The sequence below is a fragment of the Orbicella franksi genome, chromosome 12 (genome assembly GCF_964199315.1).
Source record: "Orbicella franksi chromosome 12, jaOrbFran1.1, whole genome shotgun sequence".
In the NCBI taxonomy this organism is placed as follows: domain Eukaryota; kingdom Metazoa; phylum Cnidaria; class Anthozoa; order Scleractinia; family Merulinidae; genus Orbicella; species Orbicella franksi.
In genome coordinates this window covers 19,039,127-19,066,851 of record NC_138156.1, presented here as the reverse complement: position 1 = coordinate 19,066,851, position 27,725 = coordinate 19,039,127, and the positions used below count along the sequence as shown (strand labels likewise).

At 40.3% G+C, this 27,725-nt stretch overlaps 3 protein-coding genes across 4 annotated transcripts; 1 reads left to right on the top strand and 2 right to left on the bottom strand.

Annotated features, from left to right (window-relative positions):
* Nucleotides 1–10,376: 10,376 nt before the first annotated feature.
* LOC145462278 (uncharacterized) lies at nucleotides 10,377–11,924 on the bottom strand. The gene is made up of 2 exons (XM_081445781.1): nucleotides 11,119–11,924; nucleotides 10,377–10,872 (listed from the first exon to the last, which is right to left on the bottom strand). The coding sequence occupies exons 1-2, from the start codon at nucleotides 11,922–11,924 to the stop codon at nucleotides 10,377–10,379; spliced, it is 1,302 nt and encodes a 433-aa protein (XP_081301907.1).
* On the bottom strand, nucleotides 11,921–12,346 carry LOC145462277 (uncharacterized). Its single transcript, XM_081445780.1, has one exon. The coding sequence runs from the start codon at nucleotides 12,344–12,346 to the stop codon at nucleotides 11,921–11,923; it is 426 nt and encodes a 141-aa protein (XP_081301906.1).
* A 7,031-nt stretch (nucleotides 12,347–19,377) lies between these two features.
* On the top strand, nucleotides 19,378–25,754 carry LOC145464374 (uncharacterized). Of its 2 annotated transcripts, XM_081448251.1 has the most exons (6): nucleotides 19,378–19,408; nucleotides 20,539–20,597; nucleotides 21,246–21,340; nucleotides 22,435–23,363; nucleotides 24,128–24,685; nucleotides 25,405–25,754. In XM_081448251.1, the coding sequence occupies exons 2-6, from the start codon at nucleotides 20,550–20,552 to the stop codon at nucleotides 25,464–25,466; spliced, it is 1,692 nt and encodes a 563-aa protein (XP_081304377.1). In that variant the 5' UTR covers nucleotides 19,378–19,408; nucleotides 20,539–20,549; the 3' UTR covers nucleotides 25,467–25,754. The 2 variants fall into 2 exon arrangements, with proteins under 2 accessions (XP_081304377.1, XP_081304376.1); XM_081448250.1 differs by lacking the exon at nucleotides 25,405–25,754 and having other exon boundaries at nucleotides 24,128–25,392.
* Nucleotides 25,755–27,725: the final 1,971 nt, after the last annotated feature.

The window sequence follows — 27,725 nt, the reverse complement described above, 5'->3', positions numbered from 1 at the left end:
GATTTGTGATTCGCTATTTTTTTTTTCGTTCGTGAACCGTACCAGAGTACAACAACCCCCGCTCCCCCCCCCCCCGTGCGACCCTCTGTATTGTATTATTCGTTTATTTTTTATTTTTTCGTTTATTTGTGAGAGCAAATATCTTTCCGATATGTAAAATACCTTCCAGGAATAATCTTGAATTGGCCCATCTGAGTCCACAAAACGAAACGACCCTTTCAGCGAGTTTTGAGCCCGCGCCGTCCAACCAACCAACCACTGATAACCACCCCTTGAAAACAAGTAACTGCTTTCTAATTTGCAACTTATTTAATTTTCGATTAGTACTCTTTACCATAAGTGCTTATCTCAACACAACCAGTGATTGTACTCTGGCATGGTTGTGTATTTCATCTGGTCCTTACGCTGAAATAGCATAATAACACATGCGGTACGAGGTTTAGCATATAACTGTATTCCGTGCCTTTGGGGATACGTTCATTCAAGGAGGTCATCTATAGTCTCCTGAGCTTTCGGTGTCAGGACTATAAAGTTTTCGTTTAACAAGAATTCACCCGTAGGCCTGTAAACAGCATTGGTACAGTTTGCTTTGAATTGCTAATGTTCACCGGACATGCCTCAAGATGAAGCTTATTGTGGTAGCGTTGTCTGTTGTCTGTCGCCCCCTATCTTTCTCTGCTTGTTTGTTAGAAATAGTTGAGTACACAGTCTTTAAGGTACGAGAACAGCCAGCACTGGTGTTTCTATAGTTATGGATAGCATCACTGTCGCAGACATCTTGAGAATTTATGTTACTCTATCAAGGTCCTAAACTTGCAATTCTCTGACACCATCTATTACTGGTTCAACAAGCTTTCTCAGCTTGAAGTAGAAGATGACTGAATTTTTAATGAAATAATTCTAAATTGGCAATGCAACCCCCACAAAGCTAAAAATTAATAGTATGTAAATAGTTTTTTCAGTTTTTTGAGGTGTTCTTGTATATACCTTGTTTATTGTGGCAAATTACTCATGATGACGATGATTACGATGTTGACGTACAAGAAGTCAGTAAAGCGGTACATTCGGAGCTATCGTCTAATCCATATATTTCGGTTATCGAAGCTAGGCTATCTGACTTTAGTATCACCCAACTAGTGGACTAACGCAAATCCTGCATTTTAATTGGCTACGCTACTAGAGAACTATTAGTAATAGTCCTCGAGTAGCGAAATTCGCACAATCGAGCGTGACGCTTTCTTTCGTTTTATTCCCAAATAAATATTTCTTCAACTTGCATTTGCTAACTTTATTATTGCCTTTTCTGTCCGACTAGTTGGGTGATACTAAAACAATTAGACCCTTTGCCCTCAAGGGACACTGGTAAATAGCCCATTAAAAAGAGATTTAGGGGACAGGAATAATAATCAAAGATTATGAGTGCTTTCGACGCCGTCACTAAAATATACACTTTATGATTTCACTAGCTGACTTTCAAGTTTCAACCTCTGTCTATTGCTAAAATCAACATTTTTCATTAACAACCAAGGTTTTACAGACAGATGTATCATTGTGTCAAAGTCCATGCCAGTGAATATATAGTAAGGACGCTGAGTTGTGCAAACTTGATTGGATATCTCTCTGTCTTCTAAGCGAGTAGATACCGAAACTCTAGTCTCTGGGGCTTTATTGTACGGACTTCTCCGTCTAAGTTCTACATCTGTTTCTACTACTAAAGGTGCTGCTACTTGACTAACAAATGCACACGCCTTTAAACAGCCTATCGGTATTTATGTGCGGGCTAACTCTTATCTTAATTATTTGTTCCAGAATTCATGGTTAAATGAGAAACATGTCTTGAAAACGATTTGATTCGATTTGGATCACATCATTCCAGCAGAATAAAATGTCACCCATTTGCAGCACATGCATCGGTTGTCCATAACTATAGTCGTGTATGTAAAAAGCAGGCTAAAAGTAGACGACTAAAATGCCTGTTTCTGTCGTTTTCCGTAAACGTCTTTTTTAACCGCTCTTTTTGGAGTGTTTTTATTTCATCCAATCGTAAAATAAGTGAACAGGTAAAAATCATCTGACAAATATCCCTTTGAAACTTATTTAAAGAACAAACGGTATAGAGGGTGTTCGTTGCCACACAATGAAAAATAAAATGAAAAATCATTCAGTGGATAAAGTCAAGAAGTTGTGATGTTATAGACTATAAATAAAAAAGACAGTTCTCCAAGTTTAAGGTGTGTGCGTTTTCCCAAAGTTGAGATACTTGTCGAAATGTTCCGCGCAAAATTATAGAGCCTAGTCCTCCAATATGGCGGCCGGAAAATAGTGTAAACATCTGGAACTTGCTCTGGCTATATCTAGTCGACTGATTATCTGAACCGAACCAAAAGACATTTACACAAGCACTTTTTCTAATACTTTAACTCCTAAAATGGCTAAATATCACGAGACAAGTGTATATTTTTTGACAAACGCGATCTTAGCTTTATATCACGCACCGCCATAACTCCGAAATTCAAAATGCGCTGGTTTCCAAACAAAGGACGCGATTGAGCTGAAAGTTGTAAACAGATATAATTTTAGTCACAGGCGGCCGAGACGTTGAATACGATTAATATGTGACATTACGCTGTTAGCGATTGCGTTACAATTTTAGCCGTTCAGTAAGGCAATGTATAAGAATGCTTCGAAAATTGCTCTAAATGCTACGTGTAGAAAATAATTTGAATAAAATGGCTTACCTTATATTTGCATTGCGTTATTTTGATGTCTCTGGGTTCCTGTAGGTGATTTAGAGCAATTTAGGCGAGTTTTACTGGTTTTACTTTCTGGCGGTTTGCTTCCCCTAAAGAGAAGCGAATGGCGGGCGACCCACTAGCCCGACGGCCCGCACTCAAAGCTCCGTAAATTCCACAAAAATGGCATAATCTCGGCAAAATTGCATCATGGCAGCCGTCGTTAACTCTTCTTCCTATTCGCTTTCTCGCAAGGTTCCAAAGTTTATCTTAACCACCCGAGAATCGCTTGTTTTCCAGATCTTTCGTTCCATTTGTGCTCTGTCTCGATCCGTAACCAATTATCTTGGCCACAGGATTTGAATTTCTAGCTTAGCGACCGCGCCATAATGACAAAGTCGCCTCCAACCATAACCAACCATCGAGAGGCACGGGGCATTTTTTCGTTTTCAGCGGCACGGTGCAATTTGCATGATCAAAAAATGCCCCGTGCCTCTCGACGAAGTGACGTCAGAAGCCAACTCGTCCCATTCTCCGCTATTCCTCGGTCGTGAACATGGAAAAGGGCAAATTTACAAACTTTAAAAATTCATAGAAAATTCACGAAAATAGCTACAACGATAATTTTTTCGCAGTGATGATCAGGAGAAAAAGGAAATTTATATTAGCGAAAAAATATTTTTGGGTTAGTGGCACTTTAAGTTTAAATCTTTGTCTCAAAGTATTTCTTTGTTTGATTTCCTCAGGTCTTTGAATGTGGGTCAGACGAATGACAATTTCTATATATCGATACTTTTGGCTCTGACGGAAAACTGGTCGATTCTTTATGCGAAAAATTCTCTCTTTAAGCTCTAATAGAAGATCTTCGCGACTTTGAATTCGGCAGAAGTACCCATACAGACGCTCAACAAAGTTCTTGGAAATTAGCCAAAGTGAAGTTGAGCTCAATAAATTTAGTTCGAAAACATACTGCTCCATCTTAAACAAAAAACAGGTGATAAACGAATCAAATGCATACAAACTTTGTTTGGAATGTTTAATTAAACCGTCAGCAAGTTACACATTTTTACAGTTGCAAAATAATTTTAGAGAAGTCGAGAAGAAATGCATAAAATGCCTGTCCAATTTAATGACCTTTAATATCCTTGTATTTCTTGAAAGTTTCTTTATTGTATATTGAAGTATTTTTCAATGCCAGTGTTCTGGTTCAAAATCTCAGTACCTAAAACTATTGAAAAACAACATCCCCTTATCGAAAAAGCTTTGTTAGATGACATCAAGTCACTAACTCGCTCTTGTTGCTATTTATATTTATTATGGTCTTTTTAGACTTAAAAGTCCTCAGGGCTGTAGTGCAATTAAATAGCCGATTTTAATGGCTCCAAAAAGAGCCGTTTTACAATTTTCTTGAGCTTTTCGTACGAGGGAGAATTAAAAACTAATTCGGTGTCCGGCCGTTTCGATACAATTTCGTTTCTATACAAAACTTTAAGATACCCGGCAGCCTGAAATTATCATAGAATTTCCACGTTTAGAATTGCCAAACGATACTAAACGTCTTTTGTTTTGTAGTGGACAATGGCTCGTCTAACTTCCCTTCAAATCGCGCTTGTTTCAGAGAAGAAGTTCACCGTATTTGGGTTGCGGAATAAGTTCCTAGAACTCCAGACAAACATGATTTTTCTCCTTCTGAGAGAACATTCTTTCGATCGATCGCTGTCGTATGCGATGCGAAGATAAAAAACTTTCATTGGGATATTTCTTCTACTTAACTTTTGCTACGAAACGACTTCAGTCTCAGTATCGAATCGAATTTAGATGTCTTCCATTTGTATCGAACCGCGACTTGAATCGAAACCGGCTTTGTATCGAAACGAGAGCAAACCATAAACTGTTTCTTTTAAAGTTTCTGATTTTACTAGGCTGTCCATCGAGGTCATAGAGTATGCGAGGTTTCAAAACAACTATTTTTGGAATGATAACAGTTTCATTAGACGTGAGAATTGTGAACGTTTTTGTTTTTACTGCGATTTGATTGAGTGCGTTCGAACAACACTCACGCCTTTAGGGCATTGTGTAATTTTTTGCGAGCAATAAGGTCACCACTCCCCCCCCCCCCCGGCCAAGTCCGAAGGTGCCCGTACGCCTATGAGCGGACAGGAGGAAGATTTTTCCCAGCCGACCGGAAAAGAGGACAAATGGACTATCCTCCTTTGCGTTGGAGGGAAAAATCGAGCAGCGGATTCGAATTTCGGCGAGAAAACGGGCTCGCGGTCCAGGTCTTTCGAAACAGCAGTGTCCAGCCTTGACTTCGTCTATCCGATGTAGAACGCTACGAGAAACACCTGAAACCCCCCCCCCCCCCCAAAAAAAAAAAAAATTTAAAAAAAAACGACGAAATAGGCCAAATGGACAACAGAAACCGGGCAAGGTGAGTATATTTTCTTAATTTTATTCAAAAAAACTAACATTGTATTTCATCGTGCGATTTTATCCTTCGTTATTTTAAATTCCATACAATGCCTTGTAGAGCGCTCAAATTCTCAACCGCCCAATGCGTAACACAACACCGCGCACTTACGGCAGTCACGTCTCACTCGATACGCGTATATGATTGATCTTTGATCGATTCCTGGAATCGTGAGTTTGGAACGCCTGTGATTTAAGAAGAAATCATCCGCCCTTTGGCACAGACGTTCCTTGTATCGTCAGTCTTCAAGCACTTGAATATTCCTCTGTCGCTGTCAAATTGCCAGTGTTTGCTGCTGTCTTTGATACCAGTGGATGCAGGTTTATGTTTTTGTGTTTTAAACTGAACTTTTTGAGCATAATCTGGATAGACTTTAAGAAAAGCATATTAGTGCGGTTTGGGAATATTTGTACCATCAAACTAGGGTTTTCAGTTATCTCTTGCGAACATATTTTGTTCTTTTATCTAGGACTCTTCTGATAACATGTTGGCTGTGTTTTGCACATCGCTATAAACATAACTTTTCTTCGCGAAGGAGCCTGTTGTAAGCTTCATCGATTACTTTTCAAACCATTTAAGAACCGAGTTCCAAAACCATCTGACGCTTTTGGAAGCGTTCAGAAAATATGCTTCGGAGTGGAGCAACATAACAGGGAACCAAGAGCTCTTGATACGATACCTTGCAACTTTTGCATTCGGCGATCACGATTAGACAGACCAACTCATAAGACAGTTTGTCATTTGTTCGTAATCAGTTTCTCCTTCACCATTAATCTTGTTACTCCACATCAAAAGTGTAACTAACATCTTTAGCCAGAGAAGAAGCTATTACACAGAATCAATTCTTTTTCCTATCAAGTGAACCTGATGGCATGATTTCATTACTGCAACTACTTTCCGGGGTAGTATGCGGTGAGTGTAACTGGATTCTCCAACTGAGCATAAGCGATTGGTAAGGGCGGAAACCACTGCCGCAAAAACTAAGCGCTTGGGCTAAAAATCAACTTTAGTTCTTAGTCAAAAGCAATTGATAAACTACTGGGAAATTGCAAAGGCTGTTTATTTGGAATGTTGATCCTGTCGAGCGCATTCAGCGCCAAGCCATCAGATTAAAAACGTGCACCTCTAACCTTCGCAATTGATCACTATCAGTTTCAAGTCACGCGATGGTACCTGTAACAGCGTCTTTCTCCGCGACATCCAATTACATGCAAGAAATTGACACCTTTATGAAGAATTGATTTCCGTCACGCAAATCAATTCTTGAAAAGCATGTAAATACACGATGCCCGCTAAGTCGAGCAAATCTGTATTCGTAAAAACATCGCCACAGAATTTTACTCGTCACTGAAAATTTTCTGTTCAAGAGCTAGCTTTCCACAAGGCTTATAGTAGCTCACATAAAAGGAAGTAACTCTCCTGTATGCCTTTTGAGGCCAGGAAGACTAAATTCGCGGTCTTTTCATTGAACCATGAATTGTACAATTTAATTATGAGTGTCTTCAACATGAAATTCGAGTCTAAATCAACACAAACCTAGACATATCAAAACCGCGGCGGAGAGCTGACCTCTAGCTTTTTTAAGGCCTACATCGTCCTAAATGGACTGAACAAGAGCTTCGTACATCGAGAATCGTTTGAACTTCAAACAAACAAGGCCTAAGCGAACACTCGGCATGCTGTCAGTACGTCAATTATCGACCGGAAGCCACACTGTAAAATAATGCGAATGAATGAATGAATGACAACTTTATTTAAGTCTCAGTCTTAATAGCTGAGCACAAGTGCTCTACTAATTGGGGAGACTAAAATATAAAGTAAAATGTATTCACCTAAGATTTAGTAAAATTAAGAAAATATTAAAAATGAATCAAAAAAATTAATAACAATTTGTTGACAAATACTATCATAATATTATCACCTAATAGTTATTTAACAACTAACTAGATAGATGAATAGCGAGAACAACGCATACATCCGTCGTCCAGCAGAGAGCTAACGTCAAACTTTCTAATAGTGCTTTTAAAGTTGTTCAAAGTTTTTGCAGATCTAATATATTTAGGCAGTTCTGCCCATAAATTTGGTCCAAGGTAACGCAGAGAATGTTGACCATATGTTACTGTATTATATCTAGGGATGCTGAAATCAGTTTGTCTTAAGGAATAAGAAGTGCTATGAGTATTTAAAATGTTGCTAATGTAGGCTGGACATAATTTGTGTTTGACTTTATACTAAGGGTACATACATCTTGCAGGCGTCTGTTCTTTAGTGTTGGTAGTTGAGCCCTCTTGAGTAATTCTCAGTAGGTCGCGTAGTGATCTTTGTATACAGCCCTTAAGCCTCTCTCTTGGAGTCTTTCTATCTTGCGCGAATCGCTGGCTTTACAAAAGTGCCAAACTAATTGGCAATACTTTAAGTAGGGTAGAATCGCTGTTTTGAACAGCACTAGTTTGGCACTTGTAGGAATTAGGTTTCTTAGTCGCATAAGCACTCCTCTCCTTTGGCTGGCCTTCTTACAGATTAAGCTGATATGATCAGTGAAGTTAAAGGTTCGAGTTTAGGATTACACCTAAGTGTTCAAGCTTGTCTACTGTTTTTGTCTCTTCGTTGTTCACACAGATTGTGTCTGTGACATCGCTTTTGTCTTCACTATCGCCAATGTTCATAGTGTGATACTTTTTAAGATTCCCAGCCAAAAGGTTGGTTAATTAGTGGCATTGCGCGCAGTTTCTCTAAGCTCCAAGGCAACAGTAGATTGATCGTTTCCGACGTGGAACATCTGATGGTCGTCTGCGTACATTGACAAACTCGATTTAACAAAAAGGATAATTCATTTTGAAATATATTCCATATCAGTGGACCCAGGGCAGCCTCGACTGATCGTCCTGGACGAGCTTTATGTCACTGCCAATTTTGACTCAATATTTCCGGTCGCATAGGTTGGTATTCAAGAGCTGTATCGTGCCTTCCTGGAAACCATATGCTTTCAGCTTGCTGAGTAACAGTGGGGAATGGAGAGAATCGAACGCCTTGGACATATCAGTCGATAAGATGGCTACAGCGAGTCTGTTGTCCCTCGCTCGTTTCCATTCTTCTACTAGGTTTATTAAAGTCGTTTCACAGCTATTAGCTTTTCTATAGGCAGAGGATTGTTCGTAAATGTAACCTTGAAAGGCAGTTGACACTTACATGCATATACGTTGCTCAAACAAGTTGTCTACACATGGTAACACCGTTATGGGTCTGTACTTTTCTTTAGAACACTTGTCATCTTTTTTATAGATAGGAGTCCAATCACCACGCTTCCAGTCTCTCGGCCACGCTCTCTTCCGAATACATGAGTTAAAAAGGTTAGCAAGTGGTTGAGATAATTCCTCAGCTCCTATTTTCATAATTTTTGCTGGAATGCCATAGCAGCCGGTAGCCTTGTTCGTGTCGAGTGACTCTAGGACAGTTTTGACTTGACCTTGCGTGACAGATGTTACGTCACTGATCGAAGTAAAGTCCTTTCTTTCCTGTCGAATTCTTTGGATGCTTGGATGGCTATCAAAGTCGTCCATTGATAATAGCTGGGCACCTCTACCGCCTATACCATCAGCTATTGTTGCGAAATGATTGACAAACACTTCAAAAACTTCTTTCTGTTCTCTTACGAGCGTTCCGTTTACATTTAGCTTTATCTCCCCATTTTTAGCATTCCCTGTTGTGTTGAGAAACGGTCTAAAAGTTTTGAAGAAGTCTCTCGGGTTGGTTGGAATACACAGTTTCTTAACTCTTCAAGACGATTTAATGCGACAACGTTCCGCTTAATTCATCAAAAACTTCGCATCCAAAAACCACAAGGTTTTCTTCTCACCATGTCTCAGGTTCCAACTAAAACACACATCACGTGGTAACCACGAGATCAGGTAACATCTCACATGCGTTACATACTATAATGCAAGCGTTACATTTCGAAGAAATCCTACACTCTCCCCACCCATTGGTCCAAGGACCAATGCCGAAACTTAGATAACACTCACCAAAAACTTAAATGTTCTCAAAGTCAATAAAAACGCTGTCTCTTAAAATTACTCATGATCAGCAGCCTGTCTTCTCGTTCTTCCTCTTGCATTCCTCGTACTCTGACGGTCCTTCTCCAATGGTTCTGCGGTCGGCAGGGAAGTGGTAACAGCGCAATCCATAACATCACTCTTACCACTTTCTTTGCATTCAACAGGAATCAAATGCTGGATCGGACGTTTAAGTTCTGTCGATTTCTTCCGTTTGCCGACAACAATCCACAACCTTGTCATCTCGACCCTTCATCAGCTCTTCAACTCGGGCCAATCCCCAGGCACTTCTAGGGGTGAAACTGTTGGAGCGATCTGTGCTCATAGTTCTTTAAAAAAAAAAAGTTTAAAACAGATCTAAAAAAGTGAAATTGTCTCTAAATTTTCGACCGCCTTCTGCGGTCTTCTTCAGAGAATGATGATTTCGCGCGATTCACAGAATTTTAATAAGCTGGGACGTTATTGTTCGTTGCCCCCTAGGGAGGCAACCAGTAACGCGTAAACCCTTGGGAAGGGTGCTCTTTCATTTACGGAGTTTTTGTCTAAGAAAGAGTGCAAGGATTCCAGAAACAGTCTTTTGTTCTTGCCGCTCACACCTGTTTCAAGAATGTTGGCGTAAATAGGATGTATATCGTGGCCGGTTTCCGCATGCTGTTTAATTGCGGAATTAACATTTCCATTGGTTCCGGGCTTGTGTTCGGCTCCCCGAGATTTCCAGTTTCTTCTGCTTTCCCCGACATACGTGAAAGAACATGTCGTACAGGTCACTTTGTACAGAATGCCTTTTAATTGCTCTCTTGTCGGCCGGTCTTTGGGCTTTTTGAAAACATTTCCCAATGTTTGTACTGGTTTGAAAGCTGTCCTGATGTTTTCGCGGCTCAAAATGCGTCGAACACGTTCCGACACTCCTTTCACATATGGAATCGACGCGTATGCCTTTGGATTCTCCTGGGGTCTTTGTTGCGTGTTTGTTCTGTTCGATTCACCAACTGACTTGATGAAGCTCTCGGGATAACCATTAGCTTTTAGATCACTAATAACACGTCGTTTCTCGTTTTGTCTTTGCACAGTTGTTCATGGAATGCATTTAGCTCGGAGACAATTTACTTTTTTAGATCTGTTTTAAACGCTTTTTAAAGAACTTCTAGGGGTGTTTTCTTCTTTCACAATGGCCACATCTCCTTCTTTAAAGTTTGAATCTTTCTGCCTGCTCTTGTCGTTAGCTACAGAGTGATGAAATTGACGGAGCTCTGTGAGATATTCCTTCTGCCATCTATTCCAAGAGTGGGACAAGAGTAACTTGAGGTACTTTGCTCTTCTGTTGACGTCATTCGCAGTACCTATGGGTGAATTCTCATGTAGTTCCACCTTCTGACCGCTGGACAGCAGCCTCCTTCCTATCATCAAATGGGACGGCATTAAAGGTTCCTCAACTTTATTGCTGTACACATAGGTGAGAGGACGAGAATTCAACACGCCTTCAACTTTCGTGAGGACTGTAAGTAACTCTTCATAGGTCAGTTTAATCACGCCAAGGATTTTCTTCAAGCTACCCTCTGGTGCACCGAACCATCCTCTCAAAAAATCCTCCCCACCACGAGGATCGTGGGAGATTGAACTTCCAGGCAACGCCCATGTTCAGGATAAACTGTCGGACTTCTTTCTTTTTAAAAGTCTTCGTGTTGTCCGAGATAAACAGCTGATTCACTCCTTTTCTTGCAAAGAATCTTTTCAGACATCTAATGAATGGCTACGCATCTAGGCCAGGAACCAAATCCAAATGAACTGCCCACGTGCTCGAACACGTAAACAATGCTGTGTACACCTTGCGCATCTTTGATTCTCCTCCAAACACGTTTTTCACATAAAGGGGCCCGCAAAATCCACTCCAGCGTTCGCTAAAGGGAAACTCTTCTCCACTCTAAACTGAGGGAGGTCAGGAGTTGCTGGTGCAGCAGATGGTCTCCCTTGAATTCTTGAGCACACAGTACGATTCCGCAACTCTGCCTTTACCACTTGTCTTCCTTTGGTAATCCAATAACGACAACGGGTTTCCGTCAAACTGTCCTTGACGTCACGATGCATCACCCTGCTATGGTACTCTCGTATAATCAGGGATGTCAGGTGGCTCCTTGGTGGTAACAATATTGGATGTTTGACTTGACACGGCAATTCGGCATTCTCCAACCTTCCTTTGCTGCGGTAGACTCCTTTGTCATCAGTAAATAACCCGAGGGATATTCTTTGCTGATCGAACTTGTTACTAGATACTAAGGGCTTCTGCGCTTCTTGTAAACACATCACTTCTGCATCTTCTAGTTCCTTGACCGTTAAGGATTCATCTCCAGACTTCTGGCTTTCTCCTATGCTCTTCACCTTTTCTTTCAATCTTGAAATGAACCGCAATACATATCCTGTAACTCGAAACAGTTTCTTGCTGGTGCTAAACCGTTCCAGACCAAAACATGCAGTCGGACTAACGTTCGATACAGTTGCAAGATCCGTAGTGGTCAGGTGTTCCTCTCTCTTGAACTCAGCCTTCATCTCACGCGACACATGTTCTTCGAGCAAGCCAGTGTCTGGTTTTGTTGGCCACTGCTCTTCCTGGAGTGTCAAAAACGTGGGTCTCTTCCACCATTTGTCGCTTGTTGCCAGGTCTGAAGGTTTCATCCCTCTAGAGGACAGATCGGCAGGGTTAGCGTCGGTTGGGCCCAATAGCTCCAGCAACTGGGGGAAACCAGACTTCTGATCTCCATGATTCTATTCTCAACAAACTGCTTCCATTGTTTCTTCTCTCCAATAATCCAATAGAGCACGGCTGTTGAGTCAACCCAACATCGGAGTTTGTTGACCTTCAGGCTTTCTGATAAGGCAGCAGCTACATGTTTCATCAATTTTCCAAGAACCACAGTCCCAACAATTCTAGTGTCCGGTATCGTCTCTCCACACAACGGTCCTACTCTGGTCTTTGACGCGACTAGTACTGATTTCGCTCCAGTCTGCTGCTCAATTCGTATATACGGCTGCTGCATAGGCATGTCAGTATGCATCGCTGAACTCATGAAGCTGTATTGAAATGGGCTCTGGGTCATCTGCATTGAAATAACACCTCGGTATTCTAAAGTTTCCAACTTTCTGCAACTCAGTCATCCACTGGTCACAAGACTCCTTCAGGTCTGGACTAAGCTCAGCATCCCAATCTTCTTTAGTCTGGCAAATCTTTTGAAACAACAGCTTCTTGTCGATAAGGATAGGTGATATCCACCCAAGGGGATCATAAACTCGAGCAGCCACTTTCAGTACCGTTTGTTTAGTGACAGGCACATCTTCTGAAGACTTAAGACAACACTCAGCTCGTCAGCGTCGTGATTCCAGGTAATCCCGAGTATCTTATGCTCCTTTTCTTCCTTAACCTCGTGATTGATTAGCATAGGTTCCATCATATTCTTGCAACTTCTTCAGCTCGTCACTGCATTTCAATTCTTGATTGTAGTCAGAAACCTTTATCTTCTCAATTAGTTCCTTTGAATTGGACGACCACTTTCTCATGATAAAGCCAGCTTCCAACATCCGCAACTTTGACTTCAAAAACAACTGATAAGTTCCCTCTACGGTTTGGCCTTCTTCGCGAATCACAGTGAAATTCAGTGATGTCTATCGACTGTTAGCGTGACAGCGCGATAATGAAGGATAACAGTGAGGGGAATGTTCCAGGGAACTAATAAGCAATTGGTGAGCGATTCTTGATTTCACAGGTCGACTCATATGAGATAGATGTGAAAGGAAATTTGAAACAGTGTACTCTTAACTCGTTCTGTCCATTATTTTTAAAATACAGATATCCATATATTTGTCCTTGCATTTGCTGACTGTTGGTTCAAACTGGGATTCAATACCTGAAATACTTCCCGCTACCATTCCTGTTAATGTTTGGAGGCCACTTTCGTGTGCACGTGTTACCATTTCCACCCTCTCCGGCCCTCCCCTACAAATGAAGAAACATACCTCCCTTTTCCTTATAGATGAAGAACAATAAACACCCACCCCTCCCTATAAATTTTTGATAAAGGCAGGTCCAGAAAATGGTCCAAAGAATGGTCCAAAACATAGTCCAAAATATAGTCCAACAGTCCAATGGTCCATTGGTCCGGTCCATTGGTCCGGTCCATTGGTCCAGTCCATATTTTACCCTGTCCCTCTGTCAACCTAATAGTCCTGATATAGTGCGTACGGTACCTACGGTACGGTATTCATATTAAGTCATGCAACAATAGCTGACAACGAATCTCCGACAACAAACAATTCGGCTCAATTTGACACGATTTAGCTAAGTCTGACCCTTATTAAAAATTATTTTTTTCGCCCCCTTACTCATTCTCGGGTAGTGCACACTACATGTAAGTTATCAATCCGCTCACTGTGATCTATAAATTTCTCAAATCTTACGGTTGGATCCCTTTTTTACAGAACTTAAGTTTAATGAATACATACTCGCAACATCCTAAATAAAATAAACAAAAGCACACACTTCTCAGGAATCTTACATTAGGAACGCTACACAATTTGTTCCACGGAATGACATCATACTGATAACAGAGATATCGAAAGCCAGTCAGCGAGAATAAATTCCAGCTCATTCGCGTAATGCTTCAAAGCTTAGACTATGCTCTCATATTAGCCTGTACACAAGCTACTCTCATGCTAAAAATAAATTGTCACTTTGGCTAAAAATAAAATGTCAGTTCGGTAGCATTGACAAATGCAATTCGATCTAACGACGAAACAATACCGTTTAACTAGATCTAACCAGATCCGATCCTCATTGAAATTAATTTTTGGGGCTGTTTGCTTATTCTCGAGTGATGCACAATGTAAGTTTTTAATATGCTCAGTGCTACGTACAAATTTCACAACTGTTAGGGTCTAATTTGATTTTTTTTTAAGAACTTACTTTGCTCAGCGTCTCTTTAATTTAATAAATTACTATTCATTCATGCAACAATAACTGACAACGAATCTCCAACAGCAAACAATTCGCCTCGATTTGACACGATCTAGCAAAACCTGACCCTTATTGAAAATTAATTTTTTGGCCTGTTCCATCACTCTTGGGTAGTGCACATTACATGTAAGTTTTAATCGGCTCATCGTGATGTTTAAATTTCTCAAATGTTAGTGTTGAATTCCTTTTTTTGCAGAACTTACTTCGCACTGCGTGTCTTAAAATGTTTAATGCCCTGGTGGTATTTATCATAGACCTAACAATTAATTTTTATCAGCCATATACCTGTCAGAAATAGATCTACATCCCAGTCCCCTTCATAAAATAAATAAATCAATAAGGTGTCTTGAATCTGTACAGCATGTTTAAAACTCGTATTTCTAAAAACAGTAGCACCAAACGCCGTCAATGGTAGTCAATTAATCGCCTGTTTTGTATCTGTCTTTCACAGCCAAATTTGATCAACCCGCAAAATGCGTTGACCATATCTATCTACCTATCTTCGCAGGAATCTTACATTAGGAACGCAAAGAATGGTTACAAAGGAATGTCTCGCACAGGAATTTCCGAACTCACTCTATTAGGGCCGAGTCGCACTAGAGTGAATTCAAATATTTCCAATTTTCAGCGAGGAAAAAGAATTGGCAAAAACTTCGCAAGTTCCAAATTTTGGCAGTGGTCGCATTAGACCAACATGTTGGAGCCAAAACGTTACTGACTGAATTATACGTCACAAGAACTATACTTCTCAGTTAAGTATTTTATTAGATTCCATGCGAGAGTTTAACTCTTCTCAGATTTTTCTCCACGCTGCATGTTCTTTATTCTCCGCTCTACAGCAACTCGTGATTTTCGGCCCATAACTGGACGAGCAGTTTCGCTCGGCTTGCGTTTGTGTTGTTGCTTACGTCACTTGCGATCGAAGAAGATTGTCTCGCTGAAGCCATGTCTTTAAATTGCTGCCGGTAACCAGACCCAAGGTACGAGTCATAAGAATTTGAATAAAAACGCCGCTCATATTCCTGGTTTGCATTGAAATAACTGCAAAAAGCGTCAGATGGACCGGATAAAAAAAATGGTTGTGTCTCGCCATCTCACGCGCCAAACTAGACTGGCCGTCACTTTATCCAGACAAGTTATTTTCTCGCCGTAATTTTATCCAGAGATGTTTTAAAAAATATGACAGTTAAATGATTAAAAAAACAAAATTGTTTGCTTTGCCAAAATTTGGAATCCTCCAAGGCAGCACTTCGGCTTCTTTGAAAATTGGCGAAATTTTGGCAATCCGTAAAAGTTTGGCAAGTTTCTGAAACTGTGGGTCGCACTTATCTCACGCTACTTATTGACCGATTTATTACTTATACTAACAAAATTGGCTCTCGTGTCCACGTGACTAAAGTCACGTGGGCACGAGGCAAAAGTCGCTACAGAGTAGTGAGAAAAAAATATTTAAGCAGTCCAGTTTGAAATAACAGGTCTCTGTGTTCAATACATTCCTCCTGGGAATTAAGCTCGGCCCCTTTAGGATACAAAACGTAAACGTCTGAAATAATGGTGAGTTAATGGGGTCAGTGAATGTTTAAACAACTCATCCCGCCCTAACATGTCAAGCCGTTAACTATCCATCTCCCACGCTAAGTTTTCATTTTCATAGTGTCTTGTCAAATTATCTGTCGTCTACTCTATACTGGAGCGCATAGCAATACACACTAAAGCGCTTTCCCAAGTCTGTTATCCATTATATTCATCTATATTACATTGTATTATTCGGTTGCTTGTCCTCTTATTAGTGACGGCAAATAGTTGTTCAATGTGTAAAATACCCACCAGGAAATGAAATATCATGAATTGGTCAAACTGGAGCGAACAGCACCCAACAGTGTAGCAACACGTCGGAACAGGGTGACCAAACGCGCGCAAAATGTGCCCAACAATGTTGCGATGTGTTGTGTTGAAATGTTACAATCTGGCTGAAAAGGCTTAGCAAGCCTTTCAGCGATTTTTGATCCTAAACGGAGATTTCTTCGAAAACGGAACCAACCAACCAGACACCGATTACCACCTCGTGAAAGCAACAAATTACCTTCTTAACATTATGGCTGAAAAATTACACCTTAAGAAAATTCGGTGTTAATTTAGAATAGTTTACATGGAGTGAAATTTACTTAGGGCTCAGGATAGAACGCGCGTGAAATTATTTCATAACTTCACTCGTCACCTTTAATTATCCATGCATACAAATCGTAGCTAAGTTGTTTCTATTATCAGTGCTTGTCACAGCACTTCATCCTCGACCAATAGTTGCAGACCGCATTTATTACCGAGTGCTTCAGCGCGTATGCTTATATACGTTAAGACATACTAGCGCGCAAACAATGCGACCCCATACTCAGAGAGTGCGATACCAAAGGCAAGTTTCATTTTGATCCTACTGGAGTGTGACTGTGTATTTCATCTGTTCTTTCACTGAAATAGTATAATAACATGTGCGGTACGAGGTTAACTATATATTCGTATTCTGTGCCTTTATGGATACGCTCATTTTCAGCCGGAGGTCATATGTAGGCTCCTGAGCTTTCGATGTTAGGGTTATTTAAATATTCGCTTTGTAAGAAATCACACTCTTGGCGTGTTACCAGAATTAGTACGGTTTGCTTTGCTACTGTTCGCGTGTACCTCACCGAGAACCTAATTATGATAGCGTTGGTCCTGAACTACATAATAACCAATTTTTAACCCCAATGTTTCTCAACTCGACTGTAGCAAATTCTCTATCAGAACAGCCAGTAGTTATCGATCGCACCACTGTCGCATAAATCTTAAGCAATTTACGATGCCTCATCGAGGTCCTAAACTTGGAATTTTCTGTCATTATCTATCACTGGGTCAACAAGCATTCCCAACTCTAAGTCCGGTAAAAGATCATTAAAATTTTAATCAAATGAAATTATGCTGAATTTGCCACGCAACATTGCAGTTGAGATGGTCTCTGCTATAAGTCTTGAGTTTTTGGAGATCTTATTACCCTAGCTATCTAAAGTATTGTACTTGTATCAATATACATTATTTTAGTTGTGATAAATGAATGATAATGATGATGATGATGATGAGGTACAAGAAGCGAGTGAAGCAACATTTTCGCAGTTATTATCTGACCTTTCCTCGGTTATCGAGGCTAGACTAGCTGTCTGACTTGAAACGTGACTTGCTTCGAATGCACTGTAATAATCTCTGTTTTTACTACTAACGGCTAACAAACCTATTGAAAATCTGTACAAAACCCTTATAAACAATTACAAGCTTTAAAACCAGAAATAGCAACCGTTCGCACTGAGGTTTGTGAGATTACTCAACCGCCAAACAACCGATTTCGAGCCAATGCACCGCGGGGTTAATTTTGCATCTTTACGGATAGTCTAAATAACCGATTCCGCCTAACTCCTGCAGCGTTGATTTATGCGTCTCCTACGGTGCAAACGGCCAAAGACGAGACTTGCTGTCAAAACAAAGCTTTCAGTCTTCTCCTTTGTACTGGACAAATAGCAAGAGACACACTGACAGCACTTGCCCAAGTGCCCGGGCAAGGATTTTCAGCCCGGGCAAACGGGCTGAAAAATTAGAAAAAATCCCTTGTAATCGAAACGGAATTTCAGCCCTGGCTGAAAAGCAGGAAACAAGATGGCTGCGGCTACGAAGGAGAAGCGATTTCAGTGGAATAAAGGCGATGAAATAGAGAATCTTATTCATTGTCTCTCTAATTTCAAAGTTCAGATGGAATATAAGAACATCGAGACAAGGTTAAACAGCACGAGGCTGTCAGGGAAGCCAAGAAAACGGCAAGCATGAGGATATATTTTCTTTCTATGCATGTACGTCTTTCAGGCTGAGAGATATGTAGCCAAAGACAGGTTTCGTTTCAGTTCCATTATCATTGTAGGCTGTTACCATCCCAAAAAGTTGAAAATCATGATTGAGCGCCAATAAAAGGCCAAACTGCGAGAGAAGCAATGCGCCTGTTTTTACGATTCGTGTCCTCGGCGCCATTTTGATTCTCCTGAGACTTTTCGCACAGTTTGATATTTGGCGCCGAGGCTAATATTTCAGCCAGGGCTGAAATTCGTCATGTAATCACAACAAAATTTCAACCCCTGTCTCGAAAACGAACCCGGTTAGCTCCCCATTAACCAAAAATGCATAAGATCGTTTATCGGCCCAAATTTTGCTGGTTAGAGACTAAGATAGGTCAATTGGAAAGAATTATGGAGAAAAAAGATAATTTTGGAAAAAAATGTTCTTTTCTTTAATGACAAGTTTTAACAAAACTCTGCGTGGTAACATTTTGGGCGCGAACGTCCTTATCAACGAGCTGTTTTCTTTTGCGTAATGTTCTGAAAATGTAATCCGCCTAAACAAATGAGTCATTCCCTCTGTGAGATGTGCCTGCAGGGAATCATGGTAGTTGTATTCATCATCTTGGACTGGATATTTGTCTCGATGAATACAACTAGCATGATTCCCTGAGGGCACATTTCATAGAGGGAATTGGCCTTTCGTGATTGGCGCGACTTAGCGGTAAAATTCGGACTGCTCTAGGAACAGGTCAGAGTTCTCCTTCATATTTTGGACCAATTTGCCATCAATTAAAATTCATATGTGCATCCACCGCTATCATTACGAGACCTCTGCTTGTTTAAAAAGCACGCGTAATCAGCTTGTGGGGAGAATCTAAGCGCTAGAGAACCAGCTAACTTTTGTCGTGTTTGCTGCCTTAGTTTCTTAATGAAGAATTGACTTAAACTGTTCTATGCAGAAATTCAACGTAAAGCGATATGAAAGTATGTTTTGGACCTGGATCGAGCTAGCATTCACCGTTTTAGAGCGTTTTATATGGAAAAAAGTGGTAGTGTAGTACATGTAGGGGAATTTGGCTAGCGTATATGCATTTTAAATGTATGACGTATTTATGAGGTAAACGTAAACGAGGCGCTTGTTAGATCATAGGATCTATAGCTGTCTCTATTATTTTAACTGCTGTCTGTGTCAACCAAAAATACCATCGTATATCACTTTAAAACTTAGATCTGGTTAAATTCAATTTACAGATTTGTTCTGAGAGAAGCACTTCAACAAGACTTCCTGTTTGCCATCACAGGTACGTTTATGTGTTTATGTTTGGAATTTCCAATTATCGCCGCAGTTTTTTCCTCTAGGGATTTTACGTCACATCACAGTATTTAAACCTTGTCGCCTCTCGCGTTAGTCACTCGACACAGCCAGTTTCCCGCTCGCATCTGGCCGAGCTTAATTTTTCTAGTATTCTGACTACATTTAGTTTCGTAGCTTACGGTAATGTAATTCGTTTTCTTCGCCACTACGTTACTGCTCTTATGTTAGCCTTGTGATTAGAACTTAAACGTTTTCTCTGCGGCGGAACGCAGTGACATAGTAGAGAATTTGAGTTGTAACAAGGCAGGGACAAGAATTATACTAATTAAGTAAAAGTGAAATGATATCCTTCCAGTGTAAGAGCGAATAGCCTCTTCCAGGAGTTCTGTTAGGCAAGCGAAATAAAGCGAGGGAAATAAAGCGAGCGAAATAAAGGAGAAAAAGGCAGGGTGTGAGGACTGACGAGCTGACTGAATGCCTGGTAGATGCTATAGCCAAACAATGATTATTGGATTACTATTGGATTACTCAATGTTCCTCCTATAGAAGAAAATATCGGAAACTGAAACAAAGGAAACAAATATTTCAAATAAACGTAACATAGTTAAAAATCCCAACTAGCAGGAGGCAGACCAGTTGGCTATTTAAAAAACGTGACCGAGGATTTGAACTTGGGACTACTGAGAAACAAGTCCTGCTAGTGGTAGGGTGGAGGCCTTGAACCCGGGACCTCCGGATTACAACAACAGCGCCCTAAACCACTCAGCCACGCTGCCTCCATCATTATATCTTGAATACCAATCTGTTGCTTAAAAATTATATTCTGTAGTCTTTATTTGAACACATGTGTAGTTCTAAGTCGTCGCTTTAAGTTTAGTTCTAACTTATCAGTTCTGAGAGCCGCCTTAATACGGACACCAGTATAATACGGACACTTAGCGTGTCCCTTTGGTGTCCGTATTAACCGGGTTCCACTGCCATGTTCTCTTTCGTCTTTCTTCTCTTTGTTCGCGACTGAACCCTTATGAACCTCACGGCCTCTGACTAATAACATCACTTCCAGTGTCGCCGTCTAAATTCCTCTTGAATAATCACGACTTTCATTTACATTTACAGGTTCTTAAAAAATGATTTTGGCCAGTTTCTTGGTGTTCATGTTGGCCCATGTAACAGTGGTAAGATATCCCATTTCCTTTGTAAATTTTTTTCATATCTTGCGAGAGCGGAACACCAGTGTTATATCAGATGGAATGAGTTGAATCTACGATGGAAAATATTTGCTATAAATATATATGTATCTTCGATGAAACACATCGTATCTGTGAAGAATCACATCGAATTTGTGATGAAAAGTATGTCATAAAAGGGGCATAAAACGATATGGCAAACCCGCACAAAAACAGAACGTCACTTCCGGTTTTTATACAGCTTGGAAACTGTTGAGAGAGGGCCCTGAGAACTAGGTTGTCGTGGACTACAGGAGATATGTCGAGGTTTGCGCATCTGGAAAAGTTGAGTCCTGGTTTAGTCTAAATTTTTCAAGTTGGCGGTTTATCTTAATCTTCTCCCACCTTAACCATCCTTGTTCCTTTATGGTTTATTTTTATCTTTTGGCGTTTTTCTATTTTAGTAAACTACTATTTTTAGTTTCCTTCAATTTGAAGGTATTTTTGCACATGGACAAAAAAACTCAAAATACCGTGACTGAGCTCCTTAAGATGTATAGAAAGTTGGAATCAGTTTGTTCCTTATAAAGTATTATTGAAGTATTAATGTCGATTTTAAATTAAAGTATTTATATTAATGTACGGTCTTAATGTCAGGTTCGCGGCGAACTGTACCCGATATCAGTCTACAACTATGTGGCCCAGGTGGAGGATTCCCCAGATAACTTCGTTGAACCTATGGAATATAAGGGGTATGTATTAATTTACTTCGATCAGTTCACCGAGATAATACTCGGACTGCTGCTTACGGTATAAATATATCGTATAATTACCCATTTTCGAGTTGCCTTATGCCTCTCCATCAAAACGAGGCCTGGTGCCCAACCATTCATATGAAAATGAGTTTTATTTACATGTGAATGAATACTCAATTTCATATGAAATGATGGGCACCAAGACTCGCTGTGAGAAAGAAGATAAAGGTAATTTGGAAATGGGCTATTTAAACCAACAGGCTTAGACATTTATATGATAATATAATATCGAGGCTTAATAGCCAAAACAAACAAAATTGAATAAGCGTGTCCACTCAATTCCATTCATTACTCTTGTGAATTTTGGAGGCTTCTCAGTAAAGATGAATTTTAATGCACATTGAAAGTATAGTAAGCATTGGATTGCAAAAACGTCTTATTCCCGCCATATTGGTTTCCCTCTTAGAATCCAAGTAAAGATACGAGGCCTTGGAGATTCCAATCATATTCTATGTATAGTAATGAATTTTATTCAGATCTTTTCACATTTCAAGGCGTTGTAAAACAAAACACTCAAATATGGGTTTGTTTCAAATTTTGTTCCTAACAAGTCAGAATACATACAGAGTGAACATTCCAAACTAAAAGCAATTTCATCATGGTTGACTATAATCTAACTTTCCAACATGATTAAGACACATGGTTATGATACTGGAATGTTAGGCTGTGAGGGTAAGCTGCTTCTCCGAGAATTTTCTTCTTGGCTGTGTTCTCCTCCTGGTAGAACACATATCTACTCAGTGTACGCATAATCAGTGGCGGTTCCAGACCTTGAGCTAAGGGAGGGGTCCGGTTTTGTTTTGCTTGCCTTGCCGGCTTTCCTTCCGTCTGTGATTTCTTCTTTTTTTACCCAAAATAAGGGGGGGGGCCCTCCCCTAAATCCGCCGCTGGCATTGCACATTGTTGACCAACGTGACGGCTATCAGAGTTAAGCTCCCCACCCTATATTTACCGTGTTGTTTAATAACAATAATCCCCCGTGGTAATCATAAAGAACGAATTCGAACTTTACCTTTACTTCTTTTTTTAAGATTTCTAGCGTCACACCAAAGTGACCCCGCAGATGACAAAGAAATTGATTGGATAAAAGATAACATTGTGGACCGCTACGGATTTGAAAAAGACCACAAAATGGACGCGTGGACCAAGCAACCTGATTTCAAAGAAGATCTCGGGACCGATGAGTTTGTCAGCGCTGCAAATCGAGTAAAGAGCTTCTTTAAAAAGCACAGCGACTGGGACACTACAAAAAACAGCCCCGCATTCCGCTCAGAGGACAGCTGCCTTAAACTCCTCTACATCACAGCCGCTAGATACCTATTGGTGACACACGTTCTTTACACACAAAGCGACGGAAAGGTTGCTCCTTGTGAGAGAAATGGTGACGACGACACAAGGATCCCTGATTCCGTGTGCTACCCTGTACCTTATGGGAGTGCCACTTGTACCTCGGACTATGATGTGGGGCTGATTGGAAAAGATGCTGGTTATCTGGTAGAGAAGTTCAACGACTATTTTCAAAGTTCCAACGGATTCGGGAAACCGTCTGACATTGTATTTGACACCAATGTCTACGCTTTTACACTTGAATACGCCATGCCATTTTTGTATGCCGGCCTTCCAACTGACTTTTCCAGTGGTGTGAAGAACAAGGAAAAAACGATATACTATAGAATGCAGGAGTTGGCCAGTGCTTACTACAAGGTTTTCAAGTACAGCGAGGAGTTCTTTCAAAAGATTAAGGATGGAGCCAAGATGGCTATAAAAGATGCCGAGACTGAAGCCAAGGGTAAGCTGGAAGATTGGCTGGACACCTTCAAGGCAATGAATGCTAAAGTAGCACTGAAACTTGGAGGCCAACTGAACCCCCAGGAAGCGTTAAGAACAGCCCATAATAAGGAGTACGTGAAGTACGTCAAAGAGATGTCAGAAAACGGCGGATATAGCTCAGCCTTTCTCGGTAATTATATACCTATAGTTTTTGTTTTTATAAGAAAGTCGATGGGTTACAGTGTAACGAATCCTTTCATAAAAGAAGTGTTGGGTGAGAACTTTAATTTCTCGGACTCCACTTGTTGTGGAAAATAATGAGAAAAGCCAATTGAACAATGTTGAGACAACAGAGTTTTTGCGTGATGAACGAAAGTGTAATGCAGTTAAACGGCCTTTTATAGGAAAATGTACTTGGTACTTAATTTATCATGACATATATTTAGTTAATTGTTTACTCAGCTTGTTTTTTTTTTTTTAATTTCAATTTCACACTCAAACCCCATTAAGATCAATCCCGACCTTCAGCGGCAACCGCTGCCGAAAACGTGCAGGCTCTGAGAAAGAGATTGAACCTTTTTCATGTTTTAACCCAAAATCCAAGACGTTCTTAAACAGTTGAAGTAGCTTCCTCATAGTTTACGTATCGTGAAAAGTTTTGCCTAAATTTTTTGAAGACAAAAGTTCGTTGTTTGTAATCCGTGTCAATCTTCCTCCATCCTTAACCATCCTTGTTCCTTTATGGTTTATTATTACCTCTTTCGTGTTTTTCTTTCTGAGTAAACTACTATTTTCAGCCGGGTTTCCTTCAATTTAAAGGTAATTTTGTGCGTATCCCAATACTTAAAACGTGACTGTTTATCACGTGCGGACATCGATTTCAGTGACGAATGATCAGTTTGTCCCGGTAGTATCTGTAAGCTAAACTATCATTTTGCATTTGTCCCCCGCAAGATGATCTCGCCAAGGCCCTGATCTATGCGGCAGAGGCTTATCACACCCGTGGTGCTCTACGCCATGTTGTGGGAGACACACAAATGAAGGTATCGGTATCGCTGTCAACTGAAGACCTCTGGGTATCCATGATTGAAAACTGGGGCGACGTTAACAAAGAATACAACCACTGCAACGCTCTGGAGGAGTGCTTACTGAAGAGTAGCAAGTACATGTGGAGAATGTTCGATGCCATGAAACGTATCAGGGGACGCCTTCCAGCCAATGAAACAGACGGATTGGTGGAGTTCGATGGAAAAGACTTCTCAAATCCTGAATACGCGGCGAAAGAGTGGATGGAGTACAGAAAGCAAGGAAAGACGAAGATCCCGGCCGAAGACATAGGAGATGTCCGGCAGTTTTTTGAGCAATTTCATTGCGACTCTGTATCTTTCGGAGAGCGATTCTCACAGACTTGTATATCGAAGATGAATGACGAAGTCAACGCCTACAATAAGATACTGGCTGGTCTCGTGAGAGACGACTCTGTATTACCAGGTGGAGGTGGACGAGTCAAGGGTAAGCGCCGGGGCCGGGAGAAGGGCGGGGGAAGGGTAAGCACCGGGGACCGGGAGACTGAGGGCCGGGGTAAGGACCCGGAAACGGGATTGGGCCCGTGATGAGGACTGCGGTCCAGGAACTTTTTTAAGTTTCAAAAAAGGGTTTTATATTTTCTGACATTTCTTCGCGCTAGCAGTCAAACGTTTTCTATAACCATAGCTGAAGATAGCCGAGAGTAAACTACGCTTTGTTTCATGACCGCTGTACATCGAACCGATTACCCCTGATGAGGGTTTTCCTTGAACAACTTGAATACGGGGGGAACACCAGAAGACGTCTAAAAGCTTACTGCGTTCCACTCGTAGCTTTTATGCCCAGCAGTCAATAACGGGGGCAAATATCATTACTATAGTAGTAATCAGAGGTTAGCGACGAAGTGCGTTCGATATCCGGGGAGAGAAAGGAGGTACTCTTGGAATTTGTCGATAGGGTGTGTTGCAACGAACATGAAATTTTTGGGTTATAGCAGAGGATATTCAGTTAGTGTTGGACATCTGACGGTAGGCTGGTCACTAGAAATGCCTTCCTTTAATATTTCATACTATATTTAATAAAGTTATATCAAGATCCTCGATTGTTTACCAAATCCTGACTCTTATACCCAAAGTAGACTGCTGGGAAAGCATACCCTTGCCAGCAGCGCATACTTAAGCCTATTTTTGTCATTTCTCTTTCAGGGTTTGCCGAGTTGTGTATTTTCGTGGCATTGTTTACCTTTTGTGTCCTTTACTGGCATTAAATGTCACATCATTCTAAACGGTGCATCGTTTAGTAAGGTTAAGTATCGTGCATATCTATAGAATAGAATATTAAACAGTACAACAAAGTTTATTTCGAAATGTAAACGTATTTAATTTACCCTGGGTGCCAGAGGGTTATTTTTGTAGCGAAGCTGCGATTATGAGCGGTGAAGCTGCGATTGTGAGAGGTGAAGCCGCGATCGAGATCGTGGCTTCGCCGCTCACAATAGTAGTTTCGCTACAAAAAAAATCCCCTGGCACCCAGGGTAACAGCAATTAAGCTTACCTGTGGTAAGATTCCTTGAGCGGTGTGCACTTCCATTTCCTTTTCGTCGTTTGTTGTGCTATTTGGAATATTTACAGTCTTTCCCAAGGTTAGTGACGTTGTGTTGATTTATTCGAGCTGTTACGGTCAAGCCTTGCAACTATATTCTCACAGAGAAGTTGTATCGCCGAGAAAAGCAGCTGACTCCTGACAGATGACACAGATCACAAATCGGTGTGCTACCCACGCAGTTTCGGAGAAAATACAGCACTACACAGCTTTCTGGCGTTTAGATAAGTACCTTAAGCCAATTTAGCTAGTTGCGTTCCACGAAGGAGAACGCATGCTAATCGCTCTCGCGGGTTTTGTAGACCAGTGCCGCGGGTATCGATCGTGATGCCATGCGAGTTCAGCGTTTGGGCGCCATTTTGGACTGATTACGTGTCACATATAGCCTCGATCTCATGTGGTAATGTTTTTCTTAGCCGCCGTGGGCTACTAGAATTTACACGTGCAGTGAAATTACCGCTCGAGGTGGAAAGATTCTCGCTTTTCGCAGTTTTCCACAATGTAATTGAAGTTTTGTTGATTTATTCGAATTTCCACTAGCAATTATGACTAAGGCTACGTACGAGAATATCGGAAAGCTGTGTAGTGGTGTGTTTTCTAGGAAACAGACGCTGCAATTCGCCCTGGCTACGACAGCGAGTTGCGATGTGTCAATTCAGCTGCTTTTCATAATATATCCGTTTTTTTCAATTTTGTCCTACTATTTGTTCTGGCCACTACCATTGTATGAAGTACATTACTAAGATGTTGAACTATTAACACTTATTGTTGTGTTCAACTTTGCAATGTATTAAACAAGTTACTGGCAAGTGCCAGTAATGCTGCAAGTTTTTTTCAATATCTTTTTAAATCTTGGACGGATAATTGAACTGAAATCATTTAGTCATCGTTAGTATTAGCTTGTCGCCATTTAGCTTTCCATGTAATTTGTCATTAATTATTGCTGGGCATTTGCTTAGTTTTGTTTTGATTTTTCTTTTTATAAAGGATTGGAGTTTTTTATTATTATTAAAACTCGTTAAACAATTTACTAGTGATGCTAGTAATGCTTGAAATACTTTAATATTGATTTGATATTATGCTATTACACTATATTATTATATTATATTTGAACTCAAGCCAAAGCTTTTATATAATATTATTGTTAGAAATATTTTTTTCAGTATTTTTATCTCTTTGTGAATTAATATTAAAAGAGTTGATTTTGTGGAATTTTGTTTTCACACATATACTCCTTTTTACCGGCTGTAAGTTTGTTGACCGATCGATTGATTGATTGATTGATTGATTGATTGATTAAAATTGTGATTTGTGTTATTGAAATGCTCGTGTTGCGGCTAAATTTGATGTGATATTTTGTAAGATAATTTGAACCCTTTCTTGCAACAATGAACAACTCTGTGATCTAGATGATAGTCTCTTGTTGTATCTTGTTACCCTGTAATTCCAGATGAAATCAGCAAATCTTGTTATTAAAGGTTACCGTAGTTTACATGATCCTCTTCCCCTTTTGATTGTTTACAAAAATAAAAATGTATGTTAGTATCAGATCAACTTCACGGTATGACCTAAGAAGCTCTAATGACAGCCTCCTCCTTAGTTATCCAAAGCCGTTATCCAAGGCAACACTGGGTGATCGCTCTTTTACATATGCTGCCCCAAAACTTTGGAACGTTCTTCCTTTGGCCATCAGATCTGTGAACACTGTTACTGATTTTAAAGGCAAACTTAAAACACATTTGTTTTCTAAAGCGTTTTCATTAAAATCCGAATAGTATTGTAATTTCTTAGAATTTTAGATTTTAGTTAGGTATAAATTGTACTTTAACGCTTGTAATTTTTAACCTATAACTTAGTTTTTTAGAATTTTAGTTTTTAAGCTGTAATTTTCACTTTTAGCGTGTAATGTTCATTTTTTATGTAT